The 28,000-nt window shown below is 44.3% G+C and overlaps 1 protein-coding gene and 1 long non-coding RNA gene across 34 annotated transcripts in view; one reads left to right on the top strand and one right to left on the bottom strand.

Moving 5' to 3' along the window:
- The window catches only part of NRXN1 (neurexin 1), a 1,024,248-nt gene that overhangs the window by 853,795 nt on the left and 142,453 nt on the right, over nt 1-28,000 (top strand). For all 33 annotated transcript variants that reach the window (XM_081188376.1, XM_081188372.1, XM_081188367.1 and 30 more), the window contains one exon: nt 23,018-23,189. In XM_081188376.1, the coding sequence (XP_081044502.1) occupies nt 23,018-23,189 (172 nt within the window). The remainder of the gene's footprint in view (nt 1-23,017; nt 23,190-28,000) is intronic.
- Nucleotides 21,068-23,047, bottom strand: LOC308584240. Its single transcript, XR_014006689.1, has 3 exons — nt 22,932-23,047; nt 22,217-22,527; nt 21,068-21,195 (listed from the first exon to the last, which is right to left on the bottom strand). It is a non-coding gene; the product is annotated as an uncharacterized lncRNA (long non-coding RNA).

Here is a 28,000-nt window from a genome sequence, read left to right as displayed (position 1 = left end):
GGACAGTTCTTCTTTAATTCTGACAGGTTGTGTCACCACACACAAAAAGCAGCTGCTGTGGCAAGTAGAACTAATGAAAGTTAATCACTATCGCTGAATCTAATTACAGGCCAAATGTTCTCGGAGAAGCTAACTTCTCACTGGAAGAGGGGAAAATAAGACCAAATTAATCTGGGCTAGGGGTGTTTTCAAAAAGCTGCTGCTTGGTGTGCTAAATCAGAAAAAGAAAGGAAAATTTAATGTTGGATAATGTTTTGTACTCCAGTGCTGGTTTAATATTGACACAGGTTTTCTGTTTAGCCTTCACGCTAGTATCTTTAGGTCCAACACAGGTGACATTTTCTTGCGACTATCGAAATATGTCAAGTGACACACAAAGACACACACATCATACAGGGAACTATGACTGGCTGCAGTTTCCTGTGGGAAATGGTCTCGAGGTGTACATCAGGTTGGTTGGGGCCGAATAACAAGGTGAAATGGGGTCATCTGGGGATCTTTCATGTTTCTGAGTCAAAGTGTGATTTCAGTACCTCACACCCCAGATGAATCAGGGCCATTTTATGGCATTCTGTTGCTCTGCAGTTTCTGTGCATCACTGTGCCCTACAGCGCTGTGTATTCCTTTCTATGTTTCTCTGGGTCCATGAGCTTTGCAAGTGAGTCTATCCAAAATGCTGTCTACAGGGTACAGAAGAGCTCTGGGGGTTTTGTTCTCAAAGCACAGCAGCAGGATATATTTTTTTTAAGTTAACAGCTTTATTTAAGGTTGTTGTTGTTAAATCATATGTGGTTCTGCTTTAGCAAAACAAAAACAAAGTTCCTTATAACTCACAGGGAACATTTTGGATATTATCACGTCGTGATAACCAAAGGACAAAATCAAAGCCTATCGAAGGACAAAATCAAGTACCAGACGTTTGAGCTGTTTTGGATGCCTTTGAGGAATAACAATGGTCACCCCTAATACATTTTAAATGGGAGTAAAACCCAATTAAGTTGTGCTCAGACTAGACCTAGTTAAATCAATGGGCTTAAACCATTTAAGTACATTCATTTCAGCGAGTCCACTCTATGACTATTGTTGGGGAGGGGCTTTCAACTGTTAGTCATCCAAATTCCACCACCACCATCAAACCCACTTGCACATATACAACAGATGGTCCCACAATCAGCGGCGTAGCGTGGGTTGTCAGCACCCGGGGCAAGGTAAGTAATTTGCGCCCCCTAACCCGTGGATTTGCGCCCCCTAACCCTAACCCCCAGATGTTGTGCCCGGTGCGGCCGGCCCCCCCTGCACCCCCCACGATACGCCACTGCCCACAATCGAAGTGTTCGTATCATAGAATCATAGAGTTGGAAGAGACCACAAGGGCCATCGAGTCCAACCCCCTGCCAAGCAGGAAACACCATCAGAGCACTCCTGACATATGGTTGTCAAGCCTCTGCTTAAAGACCTCCAAAGAAGGAGACTCCACCACACTCCTTGGCAGCAAATTCCACTGTCAAACAGCTCTTACTGTCAGGAAGTTCTTCCTAATGTTTAGGTGGAATCTTCTTTCTTGTAGTTTGGATCCACTAGACTGACAACTGCTGTACTGTAAAAGAAAGTTTGGCCAAGTCCCATGGGTATTTTTCAGGACACGATCAGAACCGTAATGGTTGACCATGCAGTAGGATTTTCATTTGTAGACATCACATTCGTTTTCTGGTAGGTGCCGACAGCACTGGATTTATTGAGCATCTCAAGGCATCCAAATGTTTTGTTTTTTTAAAAAAACAAACTGTGGGGCTCTAAAATAATCATACAAATCCCTGGAGAATGAGGATATTTCTGCATGGCACCAAGGAGTGACAAGGAATAGTCGCTAGGAGGATGGAGTTTCACATATGGGGCGTCACCAATGAGAAGGTGAAGTCACCTGACTTCAGCAGGAGGGGGAATTCAGAGAAGGAGACCCACATATCATGCCCCTTGCATAGAATTGCACTAACTGTGATGTCTTAACATTTTAACACAAAGATACAGGTTCAAAACTACAGTATCTCCCATCCTGAATCTTCCACACAATTTAGAAGACAAGCTTTTAGAATGGAACTACCATCCTTCTCCTCCGCTAACAATTCTTCCCAACAACTACAAGGCTTTTAATGTGATTTTTTTTTTCTATTTTAAGAATGGAAGTGGAGTTTTTCTTCTTCTTCTCACTTCTGCTGTAAAGTGGGAAAACTATATTGTGTTGTAGGATTTGATTGTTAAGACACACACACACACAAAAAAAAAACAACTAAAAAAAACCCTGCATGATTTCTGTTTGGGTTCTTGGGGGAGAAAAGCCCTGTCAGTTGGAAGAATGGGAAATCATGCAGTTGGTAGAGTTGCTTTTTCCTGTCATATTAGTGTGATATGCATTGTGGACTCTTGCCCTCAATTTTTCACACTCCTGCCTAGCAGAACAAGCTCATTATCTGTGTGACACTCAGCTTCAGCAACGGCTGGATTACAAGCAGAACAATAAGTAAGGGAGGTGTTTAATAGGGAATAGCTTCCTTTCTCTCCCTGATAACAGTGGCGCAGTCCAAGAGCAACAGAGACAAGCCCAAACTTGGCATATTTCGTTATGTGAGTAAGGGACTGCTTCTGACAGGAAGTGGGAAAACAAGGTCTGGACTGTACCACTGTGGGAGGTGGGTTGGGGCCTCACAAGATGAAATTTACTTGTGTGTCTGTGTGTGTGAGAGAGAGAGAGAGAGAGAGAGAGAGAGAGAGACAGAGAGAGAGAGAGAGATTTTGTTTTCTAGATTTATATCCTACCTTTCTCTCATCAGAGAACGGGGCTGTGCATGAGGGTCCCAGGTGATGGATCACTCATCCAGGCATTGACCAGACCAAGACCTGCTTAGCTTTGACAAAGTGGTGGCCTCATGTGCCTTTATTTTCTAGGATGAAACAAACAAACTCTGACCACAGAAAATCATCATATTAGAGTAAAGGGCCCTGCTCCTGACTTGTCATATGTTTTGTGTCAGGGGATTTGCCCCTCTGGTTTGTGTGTGTGTGTTTGTATGGAAGAGAATTTCACCACAAAGCCAATACCTGTCCTTTGAAGTGGTAGAACCCAGGCAAAGGTTTAGCATCTCGATGACAAATAGGCCCAACCAGGTTGTCATATGGTCCCTCTAAGGCAGGCATGGGGACCTGTGGCCCTCCAGATGTTATTAACTCCTTGCTCTCATCAGCCCCAGTCAGCATGACCAGTGGCCAGGGATGATGGCAGTTGTAGGGCAACAACATCTGGAGGGCCACAGCTTCTGCACCCATGTTCTGCTATAAGGGCACATAAGATGACCACCTGCTACATCAGGGCAAAGGACCTAAAAATAGACCTTTCTTTTCAAGGCCTCACGCTTTAGTCTACCAGTTCCTTTTTGGCAATGCTAGCTTGGTTTGTTGTTTGTTTCACTTATTTGTTTGAAGCCTAATACTTCAAACGCATAACAATACTTGGTGCTTGATAACACCACCCAATGACATTAAAGCAGTGGGTTTTTTCTGAAGAAAATGTTTAGGGATACCGTGGTACCTCTAGTTACGAACTTAATTCATTCTGGAGGTCTGTTCTTAACCTGAAACTGTTCTTAACTAGAGGTATGCTTTTGCTAATGTGGCATCTCGCTGCCGCTGCATCTCCGACACATGATTTCCGTTCTCATCCTGGGGCAAAGTTGTCAACTCGAGGTAACTCTTCCAGGTTAGCGGAGTTTGTAACCTGAAGTGTTTGTAACCTGAGGTGTTTGTAACTCAAGATACCACTGTACTCTCATTTTCCTACTCCTATTGAAATACTGCCCCTCAATGAGGCCAAACTTAGATTCACAAAATGTTTAGGGGTATACGTACCCCTGTGTCCCCCCAGAAAAAAGCGCTGCATTAAAGTGTTGTGGATGTAGCACGAAATGCATGAGAAGGATACTGACAAGCTTTAACATATGTAGAGGACCAAGAGGATCAAGGGTCTGGAAACTGAGCCTTATGAGAAACTGTTGAGAGAGTGGGGTATGTTTAACATAGAGAAGAGGAGACCGAGAAGAGATGTGGTAGCTGTCTTCCAATATCCAAAGGGCTGTCACATGGAAGATGGAACAAGCTTGTTTTCTCCAGAGAGCAGGACCCAAACCAATGACTTCAAGATACAAGGATAGAGATTCCAACTAAACATTATAATAATAACTCTGGGCGGCTTCCAACAGAACACTAAAATACAATAACCTATTAAACATTAAAAGCTTCCCTAAACACAGCTGCCTTCAGATGTCTTCTAAAAGTCTGGTAGTTGTTTTTCTCTTTGACATTTGGTGGGAGGGCGTTCCACAGGGTGGGTGCCACTACCGAGAAGGCCCTCTGCCTGGTTCCCTGTAACTTGACTTCTCGCAGCGAGGGAACCGCCAGAAGGCCCTCAGCACTGGACCTCAGTGTCCGGGCAAAACGATGGGGGTGGAGATGTTCCTTTAGGTATACTGGACCAGGGCCAGAAAAAAGAAAAACTTTGATGGTAAGAACTGTTCAACAGTGGAATGGACTCCCTTGGAAAGTGGTGGACTCTCCTTCCTTGGAGGTTTTTAAGCAGAGATTGGATGGTTGTTTGTTGTGGATGCTTTGGTTGTGGTTCCTGCATTGCAGTGGGGTTGCACTAGGGGGGTTGGGGTCCCTTCCAACTCTACAATTCTATGATCCTATGAGAAGAAAGTGGTAGCGGCTGCCTTTTCTCCCCACCTCCTTGCTTCTGGGTGGGCCTTGCAGTCCAGACAACTATTGTTGTTTGATCACTTGAGGCACTTTATGTGTTTATTTGGAGTTGTATATTTCCTCTCCCCCCCCACCCGCCCCACTGACATCCTCTGTTGTATTGTGTGATCAAAGGGAGCCTGAATCTGCTATTGTTATGGTGATGAGATTGTTCCACATATCTCAGCTTACTGCACAGTGAAATTGTCAAACAGCTTGTTTTGCTTCTGTGAGATGCTAAGGGAGGGCGGGATGTGAAAGCAAGCAAAATCCCATGGAACAACCCTGCTTGAGATTGTTAGAAACAAAGCTGGCAGCTGAAGAAGGGATGGAATATTTTTGGAAGGTTTTGGGGGAAATGTGCCCTGGAGTCAAATGCCAAGGCATCAGGGTGACTAAATTCGTAAGGGTTTAGCTAGCAGGTGAAAAGGAGAACCCTCTCCAGATTCCAAAACCTGAAACCAGATTATGTAAGACCCCCAAAACCCACCCAGTCACATCTTGTAGTCTGCTAGGTGCTAAAGAAGCCTTCTGATCTTGCTGTCTGAGGCAAGCAGCAGAAACAAGGGAGCTTCAGGGAGTCAATGGGCTGGTCCCTCCCTCCCCTGCTAACTGGGACCTAGGCTCTGGAGTAGTGGTACCTCGGGTTACAGATGCTTCAGGTTACAGACTCCACTAACCCAGAAATAGTACCTTGGGTTAAGAACTTTGCTTCAGGATGAGTACAGAAATCGCTCGACAACGGCGCAGCAGCAGTGGGAGGCCCCATTAACTAAAGTGGTATCTCAGGTTAAGAACAGTTTCAGGTTAAGAACGGACCTCCAGATCAAATTAAGTTCTTAACCCGATGTACCACTGTATTAGGAACAGGGACCCTGGAAACTCTCTGACTATAAGCAGCCTGGTGAGTCATACCTGGAGGGTTCAGCTGTGAAGCCAAGGCTGGAACTTAGAACGCAGATTTAAACTACCCACAAAACACCAGCTCTTTAGCAGGGAGAAGAGAGGCATGCACTATCTGCATTAGAAGACAGCCAGAATATTCCTGGAAAGAATGGGAAGAGGAGAAAGCAATGAAGGGAAGCCCACTCATAAATTTGTCTGCCAGTAAAGTTGAGCCATTACCTTGACGTAGCAATAATTATTGACTAAAGGGGTAGTCTCGTTCTTCCTGCATGGATATATTATCATGAACTGGCCTTCCGAACAAAGGGATAGTAGGTGAAAAGCATGAGCCTAAAGAGCCTGAGTGGTGTCTGAAGAATAGGGCTCAGAATTAGATCAGGGATGGGAAGTGTGTCGCTCTCATGTTGTTGTTGTTGTTCTGTTGACCTCGATGTCTAGCGCTGATGAGAGCTGGAGTCTAAGAATAACTGCAGAGCCACAGGTTCCCATCCCTGGATTAGCTACCTCCCTATATTATAAAAGCCGTTGCAGTTGTCTTTAATAAATGAAAACTTCCTTGTTATCATGACCTAGGCCCTTGGTGGGGCCTTTGCCCAACTGGTTTGCTGAAAGCAAAGTGCAATCCAAGCTAGGTAAGGGATTTGGCCAGAGGAGGTGTCCTTGATGCTCATTTGAACCTGAGATGATTCTGCTGAAGTTGTCTTGCATTGTCTTGGCCATATTAATTTCCGGACTTCTGCCCCTGATTATTTTCCTTTTGCAATCTTAGAATAAATAAAATTGGCTGTCTCACAAAAGATGCTGAGCAGGACACAGTGGCACAGAACTGGACTAAAATGAACCCCAAGGATCTGGCTGAAGCCTCTGGGATTAGATTTCACTCAGGCAGCCTAATTGAGGGAGAGATGCCCATCTTTCAGGTTTTCTAAAATCTAAAACCTCGAATCGAGTGGAATAAGGATCTCTGTAAGTATCTGCAGAAGCAGGAGATGATAATTAGGGTATTAAGACCAAGCCACAAACCTGTTAAATTCAAGGGCTTACATTTAAGTCTATTTAATCCCATTTACAAAGTTTAAGTCTAGGCTCCTCAGTAGGGAGGTTATCGCTTCTGACTGCGAATGTGATGTATCAAAAGGATTCCTTTAGCTCAGGTCTGTAAAAACGTTTGACCCGTGACTCTGAATCCAGCCCACCAACTGGGCCTCGTTGTAAAGCCAGGTGCTCGACAACACCACCCACCCCCATTTTTGCCACAAAAATCAGATTTGTCTCTTTTTGCCCTTTGATTAGCTACCAAATCTGGCCCTGCCATGCAGCCAGGTGATGACACCATGGGAAGGGAGGATTAATGAAAGCAGGAACTGTCTACTTTATATTGTTTGTTCCTGCATCAAGGGGAAATATTTAAAAGGGGGACTTCCTGTAGAGGAGAGGAGGAAACCAGTGTGGGCCTGGAGGTGGAGGAGCAAGCAGAGCTTCCAGTCTACTATATTAAAATATAGCTGCTCCTGTTGAGTGTGCTTTGAGTTTGTCTCTAAGAAAGGCAGTCCTGCTTGGGAACAGCAGGGGAATGGTATAATGTGCACATTTAAAGTGTTGTTAGAAACACAGAAAGTTGCCATATTAGTTCCTCTACCTTTGTATTGTCTACACCAGGCACAGGCAAACTCAGCCCTCCAGGTGTTTTGAGACTACAATTCCCACCATCCCTGACCACTGGTCATGTTAGCTAGGGATCATGGGAGTTGTAGTCCCAAAACATCTGGAGGGCTGAGTTTGTCTATGCCTGGTCTACACCGATTGGTAGTGGTTCTCTAGGGAGCAATCCCAGCCCTACATGGAGTTGCCAGGAATTGAATCTTGGTCTGCCTCCACCTGGAACCCAGTTCTGGGCACCAGCATTTCAGCAATATATTGACAATCTGGAACATGTCCAGAGGAAGGGAGACCAAGAAGAGCAAAGATGGAAGGAGTGGGGTATGTATATAAGAGGAGTCTCCTTCAAATATTTCAAGGGCTGTCACATAGAGGATGGAGCAAGCTTTTTTTCTGCTGCACCAGAGGGTAGAACCCAAACCAATAGGTTTGTTGGAAACACGCCCGGGAAGGCCGCCAACTTCCCAAGACTCTGGGGTGTCTCTCCAGTGGTCCTTCCTGGCTATAAATTTCCTTCAGTCCAGTGAGACCGGTAATAAGCGACCCCTCCCTTCTGAGAGGAACACACTTGTCTTCTGGCATATCATAGCAGAAGAAAGAGTCAATCAGTAGCTCTAAACTACTTTATTTTACAGTCTATATACAGAGAATCCTTCAGCATCTCTGTGCTCTTTGAGCACCAGTACAGAACAGCAACACTTGCAGAAGTGAAACTAAACTTCCAACATCCAACAGTACTGAGACTTCCTGTCTCACGCTCTCTCAGACACTCACATGATAAAAACAAAACATAGTGCTACTACTGGAGCAGCACGGATGGATAAAAATCCTAACAAGGTTCACGTTACAAGAAAGGAGATTCCGACTATACATTAAGATAAAAAACCCTTCTGATGGTAATCACATCTGGAATCTTCTACATCCAAAGCAGACACTGAGTTTGAGCCATTGATCCCGTCAACTAGATGCGGTGGGTCTTTATGCACCCTTTCAGGATCAACTTGGATCAGTTCTGTTGGCTACAGAAGTTACAAGAAGCATAGTATTGGCAGTAAATGTATTATATTATATATATATATTCCTGCACCATCCAAGAGAGGAACTCCTGTTATTTATTTGATGCATGTATACTGCACCCTGCAACAGGTTCCCAGCGTGGCTTACACATACTCCTTTTAATGTATCATCCAAATTTATACTCTGTCTTTATATAATGTATTCAAGGCAGCTTTCAATGGGAATAACAATGATGCCTAGCTGGAAGGTAGAAAATTTCCCACTGTTGACTATTATTATTTTATATTGCAGTATTGATTTAACACGAGGTGGCTAATGTAAAGTTGTATAACCTGAGGGTTACCCTAAGCGCTCAACTTTTTAACGTTCTACCTTTGTTTGCTATAAATACAAGAAATAAATAATAATGAGATGTTCACAAAGAGAAGGGAGGATCCCTTGTATTGATCTGCAATGCAGAAACCAGAAGACAAGTACTGATATGTGATTATATCCAGGTGTTTATGGATCTGTCCTGTAAACAGGTTTGCCACAGCGTGTCTGCAATTTTGTCAGGACGAATGTTTATGTACCAGAATAGAGGGGAGCAAAACCACCTTCTAATTACATTTTCAGGGTCTTGAGGTTCAGAAGAATGCAATGCGTCGCGTGGAAACTGAACATTTAAAATGACCCAATTAATGTGGTTAGTTTTTATTAAGTTCTTTAAGTTGAGAGCTTTCCCAGTCTGCATCCATACTGGATTTTGTTTTAAAGATTATTATTTTTAAAAAAGCTCTTTGTTGTTTAGTTGTTAAGTTGTGTCTGACTCTTCATGCCCCCATGGACCAGAGCACGCCATGCCCTCCTGTCTTCCACTGCCTCCCACAGTTTGGTGAAACTCATGTTCGTAGCTTCGAGAACACTGTCCCACCATCTCGTCCTCTGTCGTCCCCTTCTCCTTGTGCCCTCCATCTTTCCCAACGTCAGGGTCTTTCCCAGAGAGTCTTCTCTTCTCATGAGGTGACCAAAGTATTGGAGCCTCAGCTTCAGGATCTGTCCTTCCAGTGAGCACTCAGGGCTGATTTCCTTAAGAATGGAGAGGTTTGATCTTCTTGCAGTCCATGGGACTCTCAAGAGTCTCCTCCAGCACCACAATTCAAAAGCATCAATTCTTCGGCAATCAGCCTTCTTTATGGTCCAGCTCTCACTTCCATACATCATTTGTTTTATTCATTTATTTTATTGCATTTATATGCCGCCTTTATCTTCCAAGGATCTCAAGGCACTGTACATGGGTCTCCTGCTCCCCGTTTCATCCTCACAACAACCCTGTAAGGTAGATTAGGCTAAGAGATTGTGACTGGCCCAAGGCCACCCAATGAGCTTCTTGGCTGAGCGGGGACTCAGACCAATCCAGCACTCTAGCCATTAGGCCGCATTGTTTTGTTGCCTGTTGTTTCCTCCTCTGGACTCCTTTGGGAAGGAAGGGTGAGGGGACGATGGCAGTAAATATGCAAATCCCTCTGGACTGCCATGGTGGCTTCTATCTAAGCAATTTGCAAGTATAAAAGCAGCATTAAAATAAGCAAACATTAAAACAAACATCCACAATTAAGACGTGAACTAAAACAAAACCCGTTAAAACAGAGATTCTCATGAGTAAGCCATCCTTCATGAGTAGACCAAAGACTGAGGCAACCCTGATGGCCTACAGGACTGCCTCTGAATGCTTTGGTTTATTTTATTTATTTATTTTATAATAATATTTATTAAAGTTTCATAAACAATCAAAAGCTTCAAAATTTAAACATAAAATACAAAAACCAAAAAAGCAACCAAAAATGAAAAATTACAAAACACATAGAAGTACACAATAAAAAACAGTTAACAGAATAGAAAGAGAGAGAAAAAGAAGAAAAAACACCAAAAAACAAAACAGAAAAAAATTAGTATTTTCATATCTTATACTTCATTCACTAGTTTCTTGACCTCTTCACACCTCCCTTTTCGTATTCCAGTTCAGATATGTAGTTCAGCAAATCCTTACCCTCTATCATTTATCCTTACTCAACATCTTAACCTATAATAAATATATATTTTCCACCATTGTCAATCCATATTTACATATTCTTATTAATCTTTTAACCAACACCGCTTATTTTCAATCCAACGTCCCTTTAACATTCATTAATTTTACAGTATTTGGTTTAAAAGCCTTCAGTTCTCGGCAATGGAGGTCTAGACTGACAGCTTTCCACTAGCACCCTGGTATGTTGCTGTGTTTGTCGAGCTCAGGGGTCAGCAATCTTTCTCAGCCGTGGGCCGGTTCACCGTCCCTCAGACCATGTGGTGGGCTGGACTATATTTTTTTGGGGGGACTGAACGAATTCCTATGCCCCACAAATAACCCAGAGATGCATTTTAAATAAAAGGACACATTCTACTCATGTAAAAACACGCTGATTCCCAGACCGTCCGCGGGCCGGATTTAGAAGGCGATTGGGCCGCATCTGGCCCCCGGGCCTTAGGTTGCCTAATCCTGGGACTCTAGCTGGTCTCTGTAACCCTTGGCGTTTGGATCCTGGACTGTTTCTGGGTCTTGTTTCTCGTATTGCCCCCATGTTTAGACTTCGGGTTGGTGGAACTGTCGCAACCTGAAGCCCTGAAGACTCCCATCAGTCTGCCCATTTCGTCTCAGATTTCATGACTTACTGACCATGAGAGTAATATTTAGGTAACAGACACATGCAGCTCTCTCTCTCTCTCTCTCTTTTTCTCTCAATGCTTTCATGAGATAAGATTCTGCGGAAAATCTTCAGAGGTTGTTGATGGAAGTCTAAAACATTGTCTAAGATAAGAAGTTATGTTAAATGACTGTGGGAAATGATATGTTAAAAAATTAATTAAAATGTGTGTGTGTGTATGTATGTATAGATAGATAGATAGATAGATAGATAGATAGATAGATAGATAGATAGATAGATAGATGATAGATAGATAGATAGATAGATTCTGCACCTGAACCTTCCAAACAGTTCCTTCACAGAGCCAGTGTGGTGTAGTGGTTAAGAGCGGTAGTCACGTAATCTGGGAAACCGGGTTCGTGTCTCTGCTCCTCCACATGCAGCTGCTGGGTGACCTTGGGCTAGTCACACTTCTCTGAAGTCTCTCAGCCCCACTCACCTGAAGGGGAGTGAAAGGCGGGATATCAAATCCAAACTCTTCTTCTTCTTCTTCTTCACGAAATGAGAGCAAAAGGGGTGTTACAGCGAGGGTTGTTACAGCTCGCAGTTGCCAGCTATGGTAATTCAGAATCATAAAAGATAACTGGAGGGAAATTTCATACATTTCATCTATTTTCCAGGGGCAGAGATCCCATTACAGGAAATGTAATCACACACGGCAATGTTTGTAAAATATATACCGGCTTTAATACTTTTAACAATGGAGACAGTATTTATCTTGTCTCCAATATTTATGTCTCCACGTCCAAAGCCTTCTAAATATGCCTGCGTGGTTTTAATGCTCCTCATTTCATTGTGCTTTTACTGTGTGGCATATCCTGAATTAAAGAGACCACACTTCACTTAAACTGCACCAGAATCCATGTTAATTTCCTACTGCTTTGTAACTGCTTGAGCAGTTGCTTCCCAGAGGAAGGCTGCTGAAGTAGCTGGTCTTTGGTCAGGTCTAACAGGACTCCTCCTCTGTCCATCATAAGAAGATTGCATCTGTATGAGGTGCACAGCCGTATGTTGTATCCAGAGGTGTAAGTTCAGGGTTGGTGTCAGGGATTGCCATTTGGGGGCACCTACTAAAGACCATATACTGGCAGGTGCCACTTTACAGACCTTTGGAATGCCCGTATTCTGCTCCTCCTCCTCCTCCTCCTTGCTATTACTGCTTGTTCATCTGACCCCTCCAAGCCTGGATAGCTCAGTTGCGTACAGCATGGTGTAAGTAACACTAAGGTTGCAGGTTCGATCTCTGTGTGGAACAGCCACATATTCAAATTGGACCAGATGTTCATCGGGGTCCCTTTCAACTCTACAAATCTATGAACTGTTCAGGACAGCAGCTAGCAGCAAAGAAAAAATTAATATGTCAAAAATCTCTCTTTAAAAGCCCTGCATTTAAATAGGTATTTTTGAGTACAGTGGTACTGTACCTTGGTTCTCAAACTTTATCCATTCCGTAAGTCTGTTCCAAAACCAAAGCGTTCCAAAACCAAGGCGCACTTTCCCATAATAAGTAATGCAAAACAGATTAATCTGTTCCAGACTTTTAAAAACAACCCCTAAAACAGCAATTTAGCATGAATTTTACTATCTAACGAGACCATTGAGCCATAAAATGAAAGCAATAAACAATGTACTGCAGTCACACAATCAGTTGATCAGTAGTTGAACTGGGTTCCACACAGTCACAAAAACAAATTAACTGAAAAGCCTAAAAAACAAAACAAATCAAAAAACAAAAAATAGCAAAAACAAAAACACCAAATGTAAGCTCCAAATAGAAGAAGAAGAGAAGAGTTTGGATTTGATATCCTGCCTTTCACTCCCTTTAAGGAGTCTCAAAGCGGCTAACCATCTCCTTTCCCGTCCTCCCCCACAACAAACACTCTGTGAGGTGAGTGGGGCTGAGAGACTTCAAAGAAGTGTGACTGGCCCAAGGTCACCCAGCAGCTGCATGTGGAGGAGCGGAGACGCAAACCCGGTTCCCCAGATTACGAGTCCACCTCTCTTAACCACTACACCACACTGTCTCTTCTCTTGTTACCTTAGAACACTGCAATTGGAAACGGAAGGCTTGAATTACAATGGGGGGGTCAAATTAGCAGCGTAACAGGAAACACAGGGGGACTCAAAATGGAGCACTTTTGGCTTCCGGAAAAAAGTTCAAAAACCGGAACACCTACTTTCAGTTTTGCAGCGTTCAGGTTCCAAGTTGTTCGTGAACTAAGCTGTTTGAAAACCGAAGTACCACTGTATTTTAATCTCAAAATACACATTTCTAAATGGATTTTACCACTGGGGCTCAACCCTCGCTCACTTTGCTCACGAACCCCACCCACCTCCCTCTCCAATGCTACCCAACCCCTCCCCATACTGCTTGCCAAAGCAACCCCACCCCCTCCCAATAACTTGCCCAAACCACCACCCTTCCCCTTAGTCTTTGCCAAACCTCTGCTCCTGGGCCTGGGCTGCTTCCCAGCTCCCTTGCTGGCCTGAAGCTCCCTTGCTGGCCTTTGTCTCCAGTTCCTTCCTCCTCACCCTCAGGCTTCTGTGATGGCCCATCAGGTCTGAGAGCCCTGTTTTGCACTACACTGTACTTTGCAGCGCCACCTGCCAGCCGTTATGCAAACTGCAGTGTAGTGACATCATTAGGAAACTATGTATCAGGAACCCTAAAGCATACCTTTCTGCGACTGTAACCCTATGGCCCCTTGAAGGGCATCGCCGGGGTAGTAGGATATGTTGGATCTCCCTCTAGGAGGTCAGGGAAAGAGAGAGCTCCAACCACTGAAAAGGAGATAATAATAATAATAATAATAATAATAATAATAATAATAATAATAATAATAATAATAATAATTTATTATTTGTACCCCGCCCATCTGGCTGGGTTTCCCCAGCCACTCTGGGCGGCTTCCAAAAATACAGTAAAATATCACAGATTAAAAACTTCCCTGAACAGGGCTGCCTTAAGATGTCTTTTAAATGTCAGGTAGTTATTTATCGGTTTGACATCTGATGGGAGGGCGTTCCACAGGGCGGGCGCCACTACCGAGAAGGCCCTCTGCCTGGTTCCCTGTAGCTTCGCTTCTTGCAATGAGGGAACCGCCAGAAGGCCCTCAGCGCTGGACCTCAGCGTCCGGGCAGAACGATGGGGGTGGAGACGCTCCTTCAGGTATACTGGGCCGAGGCCGTTTAGGGCTTTAAAGGTCAGCACCAACACTTTGAATTGTGCTCGGAAACATACTGGGAGCCAGTGTAGGTCTTTCAAGACCGGTGTTATGTGGTCTCGGCGGCCGCCCCCAGTCACCAGTCTAGCTGCCGCATTCTGGATTAGTTGTAGTTTCCAGGTCACCTTCAAAGGTAGCCCCACGTAGAGCGCATTGCAGTAGTCCAAGCGGGAGATAACCAGAGCATGCACCACTCTGGCGAGACAGTCCGCGGGCAGGTAGGGTCTCAGCCTGCATGCCAGGTGGAGTTGGTAGACAGCTGCCCTGGATACAGAATTGACCTGCGCCTCCATGGACAGCTGTGAGTCCAAAATGACTCCCAGGCTGCACACCTGGTCCTTCAGGGGCACAGTTACCCTATTCAGGACCAGGGAGATCCAATATCTGATTCCTCTCTGCACCACTGCAGAAACTTCAATGTTGTTAGAAAGGGGAGCATGTCTTAGAGGTAGTGGGCATGTTAGGGGGGAGCATTGGAAATGGCTTCCCTGCCCCCTTGGCCTATACACAGACCTGAGAGAAGAACAGAGGGGGGCATCTGCCCTCCATCTGCCCTGCTATCAAGTGCCTGGCAGGGCATTGGAAAACTTGGTTTAAAGGTTTGTGCACTGAATGTATTTTTTTCTCCCCAAAAAATGCACATTTTAAAACACATTTCAATCCTGTTTTTGAGAGCTGCATTGTAAAAATAAAAAATCAAAAAATCAGAGAAATGTGAAAACCAGATTCCTTTTGTGGAAATCAGTTTGGGAGGTGTACATCACATTAAATGGATACCTCCTGCATCTCTAGTTCCAGCAAGTAGCAAGAACAAGGTGGGTCTGTTCAGGAAGGCCCTCTGAAGCCTAGAAACAGCACAGCTAAAATTACTTAATCTTCGGTGGCATCTGTTGCATCTCCAGGAACCACATTTCCAGAATGCAAACAAGCAGGGTTGAAAGATTTTTAACTTGATTCTCCACACACACCCCATTGGGAGTTTCAGTATTATTGCTTTCTGTGAAAGTGGACAAAGGTTGTAAGCATTATGAGGTTGGTTTATATGAGCTCTTCCTTGAGAAAAAGCACTTTCCTGGCAAATTTGCACATGCTCATTCATGTCTGACTGACGGTGCAATTTTTATTGCTTCGGAGAATGGTTTTGCTTTTGTTTTTTTGTTTAAAAAGCTAGTTCCGCAGGGAATGGGTTTGTTTTGGTGAAGCTGTTTATACCATCTTGTGGTTGCGGTTGCTTTTAATTTTTTTAAAAGGTGGACCACAGGGTGTTTAGGCGCAAAACCGAACACTCCGATTACAACTCGATTTGCAATACAAATGTTGGGTCGTAGTTTTAGAGCTTGTCACAGCTCTTAGGCACCAGAAGCCATAATAATGATATTAGCAGAAGGAGATCACTGAGCGAGTGGATCCACTATGCTATCTTCCCAGCAGGACTGCTCCCCTTCCCCGGTGGAGCAGAGTTGCGGGAGGGCTTTCAGAATCTCCCTGTGACCCAGCAGTGGACAGAGGGATGCCACCCACATCATCGGAACTCCCAGCCGTGTCACACCCCCTGGCTGACCAATCGGGTTAGCCAGGTGGCGTGGCCGCTGCCGTTTACATTGCGGTGCAGCTGGGGGGCAGCCTCCTTGTCGGATCTCCCTAGCCCCACCCACCCTCTTTTTATGCATTGTTTGACTTTGGCCTTGCATTGGACCAGTGGCGTAGCGTGGGTTGTCAAAGCAAGTAATTTGCGCCCCCTAACCCGTGGATTTGTGCCCCCTAACCCTAACCCCCAGATGTTGCGCCCGGTGTGGACGGGCCCCCCTGCACCCCCCACGCTACGCCACTGCTTTGGACTAAGGCCGGTCACCTTATGGTTGGGGCCAGGTAGGATTTTTTCCATTTGGCAAATTGGCACCAGCCATTTGGTCTTCGCCTACCTGGTAGCAAATCGTCACAACTTTGTAAGGTTAGGCATTGGGTAAGCCTGGTTCATGGGAAAGGAGGTTGTTGCCTCTTCCTGCCCCTCCTCATTAAGGGTCTTCTGTTAAAGGGATCCAGGGTGTGTGGATCCTGTCCAAAGCCTGGGCTTGGGCTAGGGCCATTCCACAACCCCATCGGGGACCCTGGGGTGCTCTTAATTGATGTATATCAATGGGCTCCCCCTATCGTGGTTAACCCTTCAGAGACTTCCTGCGGGCATGCAGGACTCAAGATATAGTCTGGTTTCACCCAATGCCTAAGCCGAACCGCTCACATCTGTAACCAATAAAGTTGTGGCCTTATTTATCCCCATTAACTCAAAATATTTGTGTCCATATGTTTATTATCTAAGGGAAATGGTGGGGCCCCGGGCCTCGCCATGCAAGTGGGTTACTGGCACTTACTGGGAGGAAGAGGGAGAGAGAGGAAAAAGCAGGAAGGTAGGAGTAGGGCACCCCTTTTCGTGTGTGTGTGTGTGTGTGTGTGTGTGTGAGAGAGAGAGAGAGAGAGAGAGAGAGAGAGAGAGAGAGAGAGAGAGAGAGAGAGAGAGAGAGTGCACCAAAAAATATTAGAATAATATTTGGCAGGGTGGGGAATGGCCTGGGGAAGCCTCCCCAAAATAATTTCAGGAGGTTTCTTTTAAAAAGAATTAATCTTAGTCTCAGCTATTAAAAAAAAAAGAACATTGCAGGAAAATGGATGCACTTTCCCAACAGATTACTCGCATCCTACCTAGGTCATAATGATGACAGAAAGCTTGTGCATGACTTAAATTGCTCTTCAGGCCAATTTTCTGACCCCCCAAATGGAGCTTAAGTAACAAATGAGTCTTCAGCACAGGGATAAATTTAATGAAAAGATTAGATATTAGTAACTATATTCTCTCAGAAGTTAGAGGAAAGAGCATGAGGATTCTCTCTCTCCCCCCCCCCTTTTTTTCTTTTTTGCTTTCAGGCTCATTTAAACTTTAAATTTTAAAAAATATTGATTCATTAATGGAACAGGGGTTGGGGGGAATGGGAGAGGGTGAGAAAGGACAGAAGCTGTAGGATGAAGAGCAAAACTTGAAATAATGTAGAAGGCACTTGGTGGATCTGTAATGGACTTTTGGTAGCCCTGCCTATGAGGGCAAGACTGTGTATTTACTCTTTTTGGTAATAACTGAAGTTGCTTGCAATTCACCTCCTATTGGAAGTCAAAACTTATGAGGTTTTTTAATAGAAGTTGGGTTACATTGACTGAAAGCTGTTCAGCTGTGGAACAGTCTCCCTCAGGAGGTTGTGGAGTCTCCTTCCTTGGAGGTATAAATAAATTATTATTATTATTATTATTATTATTATTATTATTATTATTATTATTATTATTTGTCTGATTTTTGAGATTTTGCAAATCTGGGGTTCAGCTGTAACCCTCCTCTGATTAATTCTGGAATATGCATGCCCTGTTCTGTAAACAGCAGCTGATAGTGACACCTCAATCTAACTTGGGGTTTTTTTATGCTTGACGGGAAAATGCCTTCTACATTGTACTTAATTTGGCAGAGAAATCAGATAACTTTGGGGAGAAAAGTAACAGTTAGCGGCAGTTTAAGCACCATATTTTATGACTGTACTTTATTATTCTTTTGAGGCTTGTCAGGGTTAAGAAGCAGAAACGGCATTTTTAGTGCATGTTTTATCAATCTGTTTTACCCTGCTCCACCCACCGTTAGGATTAGAATTAATTAGTCTTTCCTGTTTAATACACCATGAAAATTTATCGAGAGGAGGAAATTTCCTAACATGTTTTCATTTATTATTTAACAGGGTTATATCCCACTTTTAAAGCCACAAAGTGGCTTACAAAATGCGCATCAAGGCGTAACCAATTTGGTAGAAATTAAAGCCATCTAAAACATTTGCTTCATAAAGGTACTCAAAAGCCAGCAGAAGCACAAATCGCAGAGCATAAAATGAATGTGCAAAAATGAGACAATTTAGGAGGCAGGAGGCCATCAACCCAATGAGATGGAGTCCAGAGTATCCTCTTGCTCATGAAAGGGTTTTCCATGATGGGCACCTTTTTGGGGATCTAATCCAATGACTAAAAGTCAAATGGAAAAATGACAAACCCAAAGTGCTAGATCTCTGGAGCCCACTGCTTTTTGCACAGTTTCAGAATGTTACGCTGCCTTCTGTTCTTCTAATTTGTACTAGTTTTAATGACTTTTTCACCTGGCCCAGAACTCACCATTTTCATACCCTCCAACATTCTTCTGATTAAAATAGGGACATCATTTGTAAGGTTCTGTGCTTTTAGACCAGCTCAGGTGTAAAGGAAGCAGCCTTATATTGAGCCAGACCATTGGTTAATCTAGTTCAGTGTGGTCTACGTTGACTGGAAGTAGCTCTCCAGGGTGCTGAAGATGCCAGCAGTAGTGGATGGTGGGTCAGCTCAGGTAAGGTGGCATTGCTCACCTGTCTTCCCAAATCCCAAGACTTGCTGCAGGTTGATGAATAGGAGAGACGTGGGAAGCTCAGCACGGTGTGAACGCAGCAGTCCACAATCTGATGCTCCTGTTGCTTTGTCTGGCCCATGCCAAGCTCACCAATCTCAGGAACCAGTAGAGATGCTCCCCACTTGGAAGGCAGGTGAAGAAGGCTACCCCACTGGCAACTCCTGAATATCAGGGATTGAACCTGCGACTTTTTGCATGCAAGGCAGATGCTCTGTTATTGAGCTTGCAGGCTTTCTGTCTCTTCATTACGGTTCTTGACTGGAGAAATGTGTGTGTGTCCTTCCAAAACACAGCAAGAAAGCCTACTGATTAGCCACCAATTTTGAGCTCAGAAGGCTGAGCATGTCTACTCATGCAGGCAGGATACAGAAAGAATGGGTGCCTTTGTGCAAGGAGAGCCAATGTGGTTTCCTCCGGTAGTTGTAAAATCTCGTTGTGTGCTTATTATTGGAAAGAAGATATGAATCTTCTCTCCACCTTTGCAGACAGTTGTCTAGGTCAGGGGTCTGCAACCTTTAAGACAAAAAGAGCCACTTGGACCCGTTTCCGAAGAAAAAAAAACTGGGAGCCACAAAACTCGTCATTATAAAAATACCTTTTTTGTCACTTTTTTATTATTTCTTTGTTTGACCCCTCAGAATTACTCCTCCTCATAGAAATAAATGTTAAATTAACAAGTTACCTTTTTGTGTGTGTGTGTTCTTCACTCCCCTTCAAAACAGTGACCAGCGTACATGCCCCCTTTCAATGCAGTGACCAGCGTACATGCCCCTTACAATGTAACGGGCGGGCGGGTGGGAACGTGACGTCGGGACGGTGTGTGACTAACGCACGCACCACCCCTGTGCGACGTCACAGCCAGTACAGCGCCCGCCACAGTGGGGAGTGTCGGGGCGCACAATGCGCCTCCTCCCCTCACTAGTATCCACCCCGGAGCTGCGGCAAAGGTGTAAAAGAGCCACATGCGGCTCCGGAGCCGCGGGTTGCAGACCCCTGGTCTAGGTCAAGGAACCCCTCTACAGTCCATATTCACTCACCATATGGCTCATTATGAAGTTCTCCAAAGAACTGAGGAATTACATGTAAAACAAAGAGAAACATTGCTTATTTTTTGACCAAAATTATTTTCATGCACCCTTGGATTGATTTTCAGTTTTTCTGTTTTGTTGGCCTTCTTCTTCTTCTTCTTCTTCTTCTTCTTCTTCTTCTTCTTCTTCTTCTTCTTCTTCTTCTTCTTCTTCCTCCTCCTCCTCCTCCTCCTCCTCCTCCTCCTCCTCCTCTTCTTCTTCCCCCTCCTCCTCTTCCTCTTCCTCTTCCTCTTCTTCTTCTTTCCACATAAGAACTCTGACATGTGTCTGGTTAAAATCATTTGCATGCACCTGCTCAGTTTTATTTAAAAGGTGTTTTGCTTCTTTTCCCACTATTTGTAAAATTGTACATAGGACTCAAATGAAGGCAAGCAGGGAAAGCATTGCTGTGTGTGTGAATACTGTGATTACCGACCATCATAAAAAATCAGCTAGGTTTTTGTTTGGGGGGGGGGGTTATGTCAAAGCATTTGATTTCAGAAGCGAAAACTTTGAGTAAAGTACATGTGTTTTAGAGTCACGTGCCTTTAGAAAAGTTCTTGTATGTTTAATAATTTTGTGAAAGGGGTGATTGCTACATCACAAGAGCAATTTAGCATTTTGTACATTTTCTGTTGAATATGAATAGCAGAGTAAGTGGGTGATTAAAACATGTGAATTGCACAATTTGTCAGTTAACTTTTAAGAAATGTCGGGGAAAATGCACGTTTTCAAGCAGTTTGGTTTTGGGATTGAATATGAACAAGAAGTAACTCAAATAGGGCGATCCTATGCCTGTCTACTCAGAAGTAAGCCTTGGTGTGTTCAATAAGTTAAAAAACAAAACAAAGTTGTACAGTGGCATACATCAATAGCCAGCAAAAGTCATGGTGAACTGAAATATTTTCAGCATGTGTCAGAAAAATGTATTCGCCTTATTTCTGGGGGAAGACTGTTCCAGAGAGACTGTTCCACATTGTGGGCTGTGCAGAAGCAGATCTATGTAGCTATGTGGGTATTAGAGCTACGTGATCTTACATTAGAGATGAAAAAAGATTTTGCAGTGAGAGAGAGAAAAGATCAAGAGGTTGTAGAATAAGGAATTATTATTTTTTGCTAAAATGAAGAATTTTTCTATCTGTTCCTGAACCCGAGGACATTTCAATGGCAACCACAACACATTTCTAGAATTAGGATGCAGCAGTATCATTTATTTAGTCAGGCTCCAGCAGTAACCTCTTCCTTTTCTTCCTTTCTTTTTTCCCTAACACACGCTCTGCGACATTGCTTCTTTCTCATTTTAGTTTTATAAGAGTCATTATTCAGAAATGAAGCATTTCGCCTGTCTTCTGTGGAAACAGAAATCAATAATTGCTTTAGTCAGTATTTTTAAATGAACATGGCAAGGTACTTCATTAAGCTATAAATGCCACGTTACGGATGCTTTTTCAATAATAATTAAAATGGATAATAGCATTTGGAGTGGATACTTGTCTCGGAGAAGGGACAATGTTGTTCGTAGATAAATCAGCTATTTCCAGTGATACCACTACAGTTCTGTGTTGTTGTTGTTGTTGCTTTAATTAGAGATGAAAGAATTTTGTCCTTTCATGGCTGACTCTTAGTTCCTCTGCTCACTAAAGATCCATTGGTCATATTGCAAGTGACCTATCTCATAAGTGTTATATCAAGCAACTTTCTCACTACAAGTCCCATCAACCCCAGCCAGTGGAGTCAAGGGTCAAGGATGATGGAGGTTGTAGTTCAAAGCATACGGAAGGAACCATGATGAGGAAGGCTGCCAGAGAGTGAGAGAGCATCATACCTTCTTTCTATGCCTTCTGGTACACCCAGGCCATATCCAGTATTCTCGCTAGGGCGTAACTATTGAATAGGACTTGATTTCATGGTCAGTCCCTGGATTTTTTTTCTGGAATATCGCTCATGTGCAATAATACCACTTGCACCCGATTTTTCACAAGGAAGCCCTGTTTGAATGCTACTGGACACCCAAAGACACTGAAGGCTGGGCAAGAGAATCAGGCAGGAGGGGAAGATGTTTCATCCCATCATGTTTATGGGTTGATGCAGGGACAGGCGCTATTTGATCTGGTCCTGTGTGACTTTGCTTCCTAACCACTAAGATCTGGCTTTCAGTATCCTTAGCAGAGCGATTTAAGTTTTCCAATGAATTTCAAGTAGCTTCAAGTTTTGGAGCAAGTGACTATTCAGAGTTCTGACCTTCTGAGCCCCAATACCCCAAGAAGCACCTTAGACTATGTTTTGCTTTTCAGTGTCTTCCTGTTTTATAAAACTGCACAGTCTCCTTACAAAGTCATTTATCCTAGGCATAAGAACCAGGAAACTCACCTCTGTCTCTGTTTGCCCTGTGTTGTCAAGGGGGTGAATCAGTGGTTGAAATGAATGAAAAGAAGTGAATAACCTTCAGGCCAGGTCAAGAGATGTTGACTTGTGCACAGGGTCTCTGTTCATGTAACAACCGTATGGTGGTTATCCTTGGTTCATAGTTTCTAAGACAATAAAGTTGAATGAGCCGGGGTAGGTAGCAAAGTGTTATGATTGGAAACATAAAATTCCTTGTTTGTATAGAAATAAGTTTTCTCCATTCCCAGTCACAAATTGTTCAGTCCTGGTCCAGAGGATTCTTACCACCACATGTCCTGAAGAAGTTAAAAGATATCTTCAGGATGTTTTATCTGCATAATACTGCACCTAACGGGACGTGGGTGGCGCTGTGGGTTAAACCACAGAGCCTAGGACTTGCCGATTGGAAGGTCGGCGGTTTGAATCCCCACGACGGGGAGAGCTCCCGTTGTTCGGTCCCTGCTCCTGCCAACATAGCACTTCGAAAGCACATCAAAGTGCAAGTAGATAAATAGGTACCGCTCCGGCGGGAAGGTAAACGGCATTTCCATGCGCTGCTCTGGTTCGCCAGAAGTGGCTTAGTCATGCTGGCCACATGACCCGGAAGCTGTGCGCCGGCTCCCTTGGCCAATAAAGCAAGTTGAGCGCCGCAACCCCAGAGTCGGCCACGACTGGGCCTAATGGTCAGGGGTCCCTTTACCTTTTACTGCACCTAAAAGTGTTTTGGGTTTTTTAAATGGGCTTCTGATTAACCATGCTGTTTCTGTCATTTGCTTTTCTTTACAGCACCAAGGAAAAATTGGAGTTAAATTTAATGTTGGAACAGATGATATCGCAATTGAAGAGGTCAACGCAATCATTAATGATGGGAAATATCACGTAGTACGTTTCACAAGAAGTGGTGGTAATGCCACATTACAGGTGGACAACTGGCCAGTTATAGAACGCTACCCAGCAGGTAAGGATGTAAATTCTGACAGTTGTATTTCTGGCAGGGAGGGGGAAGGAGAAACGGTTATGTGGTGGATTTGCTTGTGTAGGTACATGGGATCTTGGCTTCTTCCAGATGTGTTCTTTTTCTGCCATGAAAAAAAAAGTTAATGTTTTGTAGACTGTGATAATGACAATTCCTAGGTGAAGCAAACAAAATAAATGTGCAGACTGTCTTTGAACTACATTTGACACATGAGTGAAACTGAAGTCATGTAGATGTCAACGCTTTGAGAAACCAAAGTGGGTTGTTGTTTTTTAAATAAAAAACAAACCAAAACCTTTAATTATTACTATACTCGTATATTCAGATGGTGGGGGAAGGCTTTGGCAAAAGCATCACAATACGTCAAATTAAATAAATAACCCGCAAGTGGGTGTTCAGAACAAATTTATTAAGGAAAGCATTGCCTGTGCTTATTTTATAACCAACCTTCCATAGCTTGCGGAGATTGGGCAATAACAACTTGTATTAAAGGGAGCACAGAAACCAAGAAGCGGTGCCTTGAAAGAATAATGGAATTGATTTTAAGAGCATTCGTTTAAACACAATAGCTGTGGCCCACTAACCATTTATCCTGCAGCGGTCTCATCAAAGCCAGCCCAACCTACCAACGATTGTTCGCAAAGATATGGAACTTTAATTCTCACTAGGTGAACGGTCAAGAGACCATTGATTATACCTGATATGGGAAATTGCCCTAGGTATGCAAATAGTCTTGGGAGGTTGTGTAAGACCACTAAAGCTAGGCGTCATATATTTTAAAGATGGTTTTCCTGTCCTGTGGTTGGCTTTCAGAGTTCTGCACTAGAAGCAGTCTGCCCGGTGGGGCAGAACCGCCGGCAATAGCCTCCTGGCAGTGGTGGCTCTGCTGCTTACTGAGGGCAGGAGCAGTGAGGTGATTGTGAGGTCAGGGCTGTGTGAGTGGAGTCAATCCAGCACTCCTGCAAGTGCCTTTGCACAGCCCCAATCTTGCTGTCACCTCAACCCTCTCCCTCCATCAGTGATATGTCTGCTGAGATGCTATTGCTGCAGCTCCGCCCAACTGGGGGTGCACTATTCTAAAGACACTAATCCAGAGGCCACTGGAACCATTTGTCTCCCTTGAACAGCCAGGATCTATAATGAAGTTGACATTCCAACAATCACAGAGTGGAATGGATTGGATTCTCTGATCCCTGGTAAGAAAGGTAGAGGATAAGCCAAAGGTCTCTCAAGTAGATAGGCATTGTGGTTTGTTGACATGTCACTCCATTGCTATATAATTCCTCTAGTCCAGTTATTGCTATTATTATTTAACCAATCACAATTTTCCCTACTCCAAAATGCTTGGCGATTGTCATCATGTCTGTCAACCCTTGAGAGGGAGCTTAATGTTGTTCCCATTTTACAGATGGAGAACTGAGTGCTTCTGTTGACTTGACCAGGCCAACCTGTAAGCACGTTGCTAAGCAGCAGTTTAAAGCTGAGTTCTGCAATCCTCTGGACCTTTATTTACTTAACAGGGTTATAGGCCACCTTTCAGGGTTATGCCCTCACAAAGTGATAGCTGTACACGTGAATATCATCGACACACCAAGTAATATAAATTATCAGGAAGCAGCTTCTTGGTTTTGTAACTCCAACTGAATTCAAATGCAAGCGGAGAATCACATAACCAAACTCACATTAAGGAAAGCACTTGAAGAACCAAGTGTAATCCATTTGGAAGAGTTTCCTTGGGCAGCTTGGTGATAACTAGGACCTGGGTAACTCTAGTCAGGGTCAACCACTATGGTTAATTTTACAGCAGCTGTACCAAGATAGTGACAGGTTCAGGAGCACCTGCAAACTACACACATAGTTCTTCAAGGGGAGTGCAGTGTATCCAGACCAGGCATCATAACTCCATCCACAATTGCCAACTTCCTAACCCACAATACCGCCATCATGTCTGAATCAAGTTCTTGCTTGTTCACCCTCACCGCCTTGTCTGGATTAAGATTCAGCTGTTCCACCTTCATCCACCCCAATGCTATCTCCAGATACCGGTTCAAAGGTTCCACAGCCTCCCTGGGATTTGATGGTGGAAAATGATTTCTTCCAGCATTTTCATATAGATATTATAAAGCACAGAAGACAAAATGGAACCCTGCAGCATTCACGCACCAAAGATCATGGAGATTAACAAGACTCATTCAGCACTACCTTCTGGAATCAGCCATCCAGAAAGGACTGGAGTCACTGAAACATCAAGACCTACTAAGACCAGCCCTCTCTGGTCATTCCAGAAGGATACCAAGCTCAACAAGAACAAAAGCCACTGAGAAGTCCAGCAAGACCAATATGGTTGAACTTCCATTGCCCATTCCTTCGTGTATCCACGTAACTGAGACTGTTTCTGTCCAAAAGCAAGGGTGGCATGGACTGGAAAGATCCTAAATGATTGGTTTCCTTCAAAATTACCTGGAGTTGAGAGGCGACCTTCCTCTCTAATATTTTCCCTAACAGGGAAGATTAAAGAGGGTGTGGTTGTTATATGTTCAGTAGGATCTAGGCTTGTTTTCATTAGCAAGGGACTGCCCACTGCTTTCTTCAGAGACCACCCACTCCCTCAAGGACCTCCAGGTAACCCTTGCAACCTTCAATGCTGGTGATGGGCATGGATCTAGACAGCAGGTCTCAAAGTTGCAAGCTCTACTTTGATTGCTCCACAATTTGCAGCCTGGATCTCAGGTGTCTGTGAGAGGCCTTCAAGAGGTTGTGTCAAATGCAGGGTGGAACTAAAGTTCCTTCTCCCACACAGTAGGTATTTGTGCTGCTGTGCAACAATGTAGGGTTGTTGTGCTATGCACTGTTGGAGCCCAGTTGGTGCTGGAAGTTTTCAGATTGTATACTAACCGCATTTCATATGTGGACATAATGAGCTCTGCACTGTGCATTAAGTTCAGCTGAGGAGAAGGCATGGAGTGCATTTATGGTGTCTTTATTAACTTCCTGCACACGGTCTGAGATTCTCTGTGAGTTTTTTCTGTACAGGTGGGTGAGGGGAACAGGGGCATGTAGACATCTGAAGGTACTGAAAGAGAGCATTTGGGGCTAAAATACTCTGAGATGAAGCATCCTTAGACTGACAGATACTGTTCCCAGAAGATACATTGGAATTTGGGTTGTGTGTATACAGTATGCGTGCAATTATTGACCACGGGAGCAGTGTGTGGCCCCCTGGATTTGCCACAGTACCCGTGCTGGTGGCAACTGCAGTGATGGCTCAATTCTTGCTCATATCTTTTTAAGAGGAATACCTGGAAACTTTCCATAGACTGCTAAACAAATGTTAGCAGCCTTTGTGTTGATTTTTAACAATCCCCAATGCAGCTACAACTGGGCTTAATTAAAGCCACAGTTTCAGCCATAACTCAGAATCCCCCTGTGCGTGTTATTGCTTGGCTCAGCCCAATCATTCTTGGTATTTAATTTTCTTTGAGCTTTTATAGGTACCATCATGTTGCCTTTGTTCATGGCAGAACAACAGGAGCCAGTTCTTTGTTTTCTCCCACCCATCCCTGTCTTGATTTAACACCATCTTCATACCTTCTTGGTGTGTGTGTGTGTGTGTGTGTGTGTGTGTGTGTGTGTTTTGGGGGGGGGGTTGTGTGTTTGTGTTTTAGATAATTGAATGTTCTTGAAGAGCATTGAGTGTGAGTGCCTGGAGGCGGTTGGAGGATGGATGACAGCTAACAGATTGTGGTTGAATCCTGACAAGACAGAAGTACTGTTTTGTGGGGACAGGGGGCGGGCGGGTGTGGAGGACTCCCTGGTCCTGAATGGGGTAACTGTGCCCCTGAAGGACCAGGTGCACAGCCTGGGAGTCATTTTGGACTCACAGCTGTCCATGTAGGTGCAAGTTAATTCTGTGTCCAGGGCGGCTGTCTACCAGCTCCATCTGGTACCCAGGCTGAGACCCTACCTGCCTGCGGACTGTCTCACCAGAGTGGTGCATGCTCTGGTTATCTCCCGCTTGGACTACTGCTATTCGCTCTACGTGGGGCTACCTTTGAAGGTGACCTGGAAACTGCAATTAATCCAGAATGCAGCAGCTAGACTGGTGACTGGGAGTGGCCGCCGGGACCACATAACACCGGTCCTGAGAGATCTGCATTGGCTCTCAGTACGTTTCCGAGCACAATTCAAAGTGTTGGTGCTGACCTTTAAAGCCCTAAATGGCCTCAGTCCTGTATACCTGAAGGAGTGTCTCCACCCCCATCGCTCAGCCCGGACAATGAGATCCAGCACCAAGGGCATTCTGGTGGTTCCCTTATTGCGAGAAGTGAGGTTACAGGAAACCAGACAGAGGGCCTTCTCGGTATTTCTAATCCTCTCTTTCTTAAATTCCGTATTCCCTATCTCACTTCCCTTTATGGTGTGTGTATGTATGTGTGTGTGTGTGTGTGTGTGTGTGCGCGCGCGCACGTGCATGATATGCACAAAGCCACTGACCTGCATTCTACTGTTGACAGTAGGGGTGCCCGATGCTGTGCCCCCCCCAGACTTTGCTGGACTACAAGCCAGATCATCTGTGACCATTAGCCATGGGAGTCACAGCCTAGCAACTTCTGGACAGCACCTCAGATTTACAGCATGCACCTTTAAATAGCAGTGAACATGACAGAGCACCATCTACTGATGCCTTGAATTCTATCCTTGCTGTTGACTTGCACCTGCTCCCTCCCCAGACCTTTTCACCTATTACTCTCCACAGTCTGCTGCCTTTCTTCCATGGACTGACTATAGTGGAC

This window comes from Podarcis bocagei, assembly GCF_964188305.1.
Source record: "Podarcis bocagei genome assembly, chromosome: 3".
NCBI lineage: Eukaryota > Metazoa > Chordata > Lepidosauria > Squamata > Lacertidae > Podarcis > Podarcis bocagei.
This window is presented reverse-complemented; position numbering and strand designations above follow the sequence as displayed.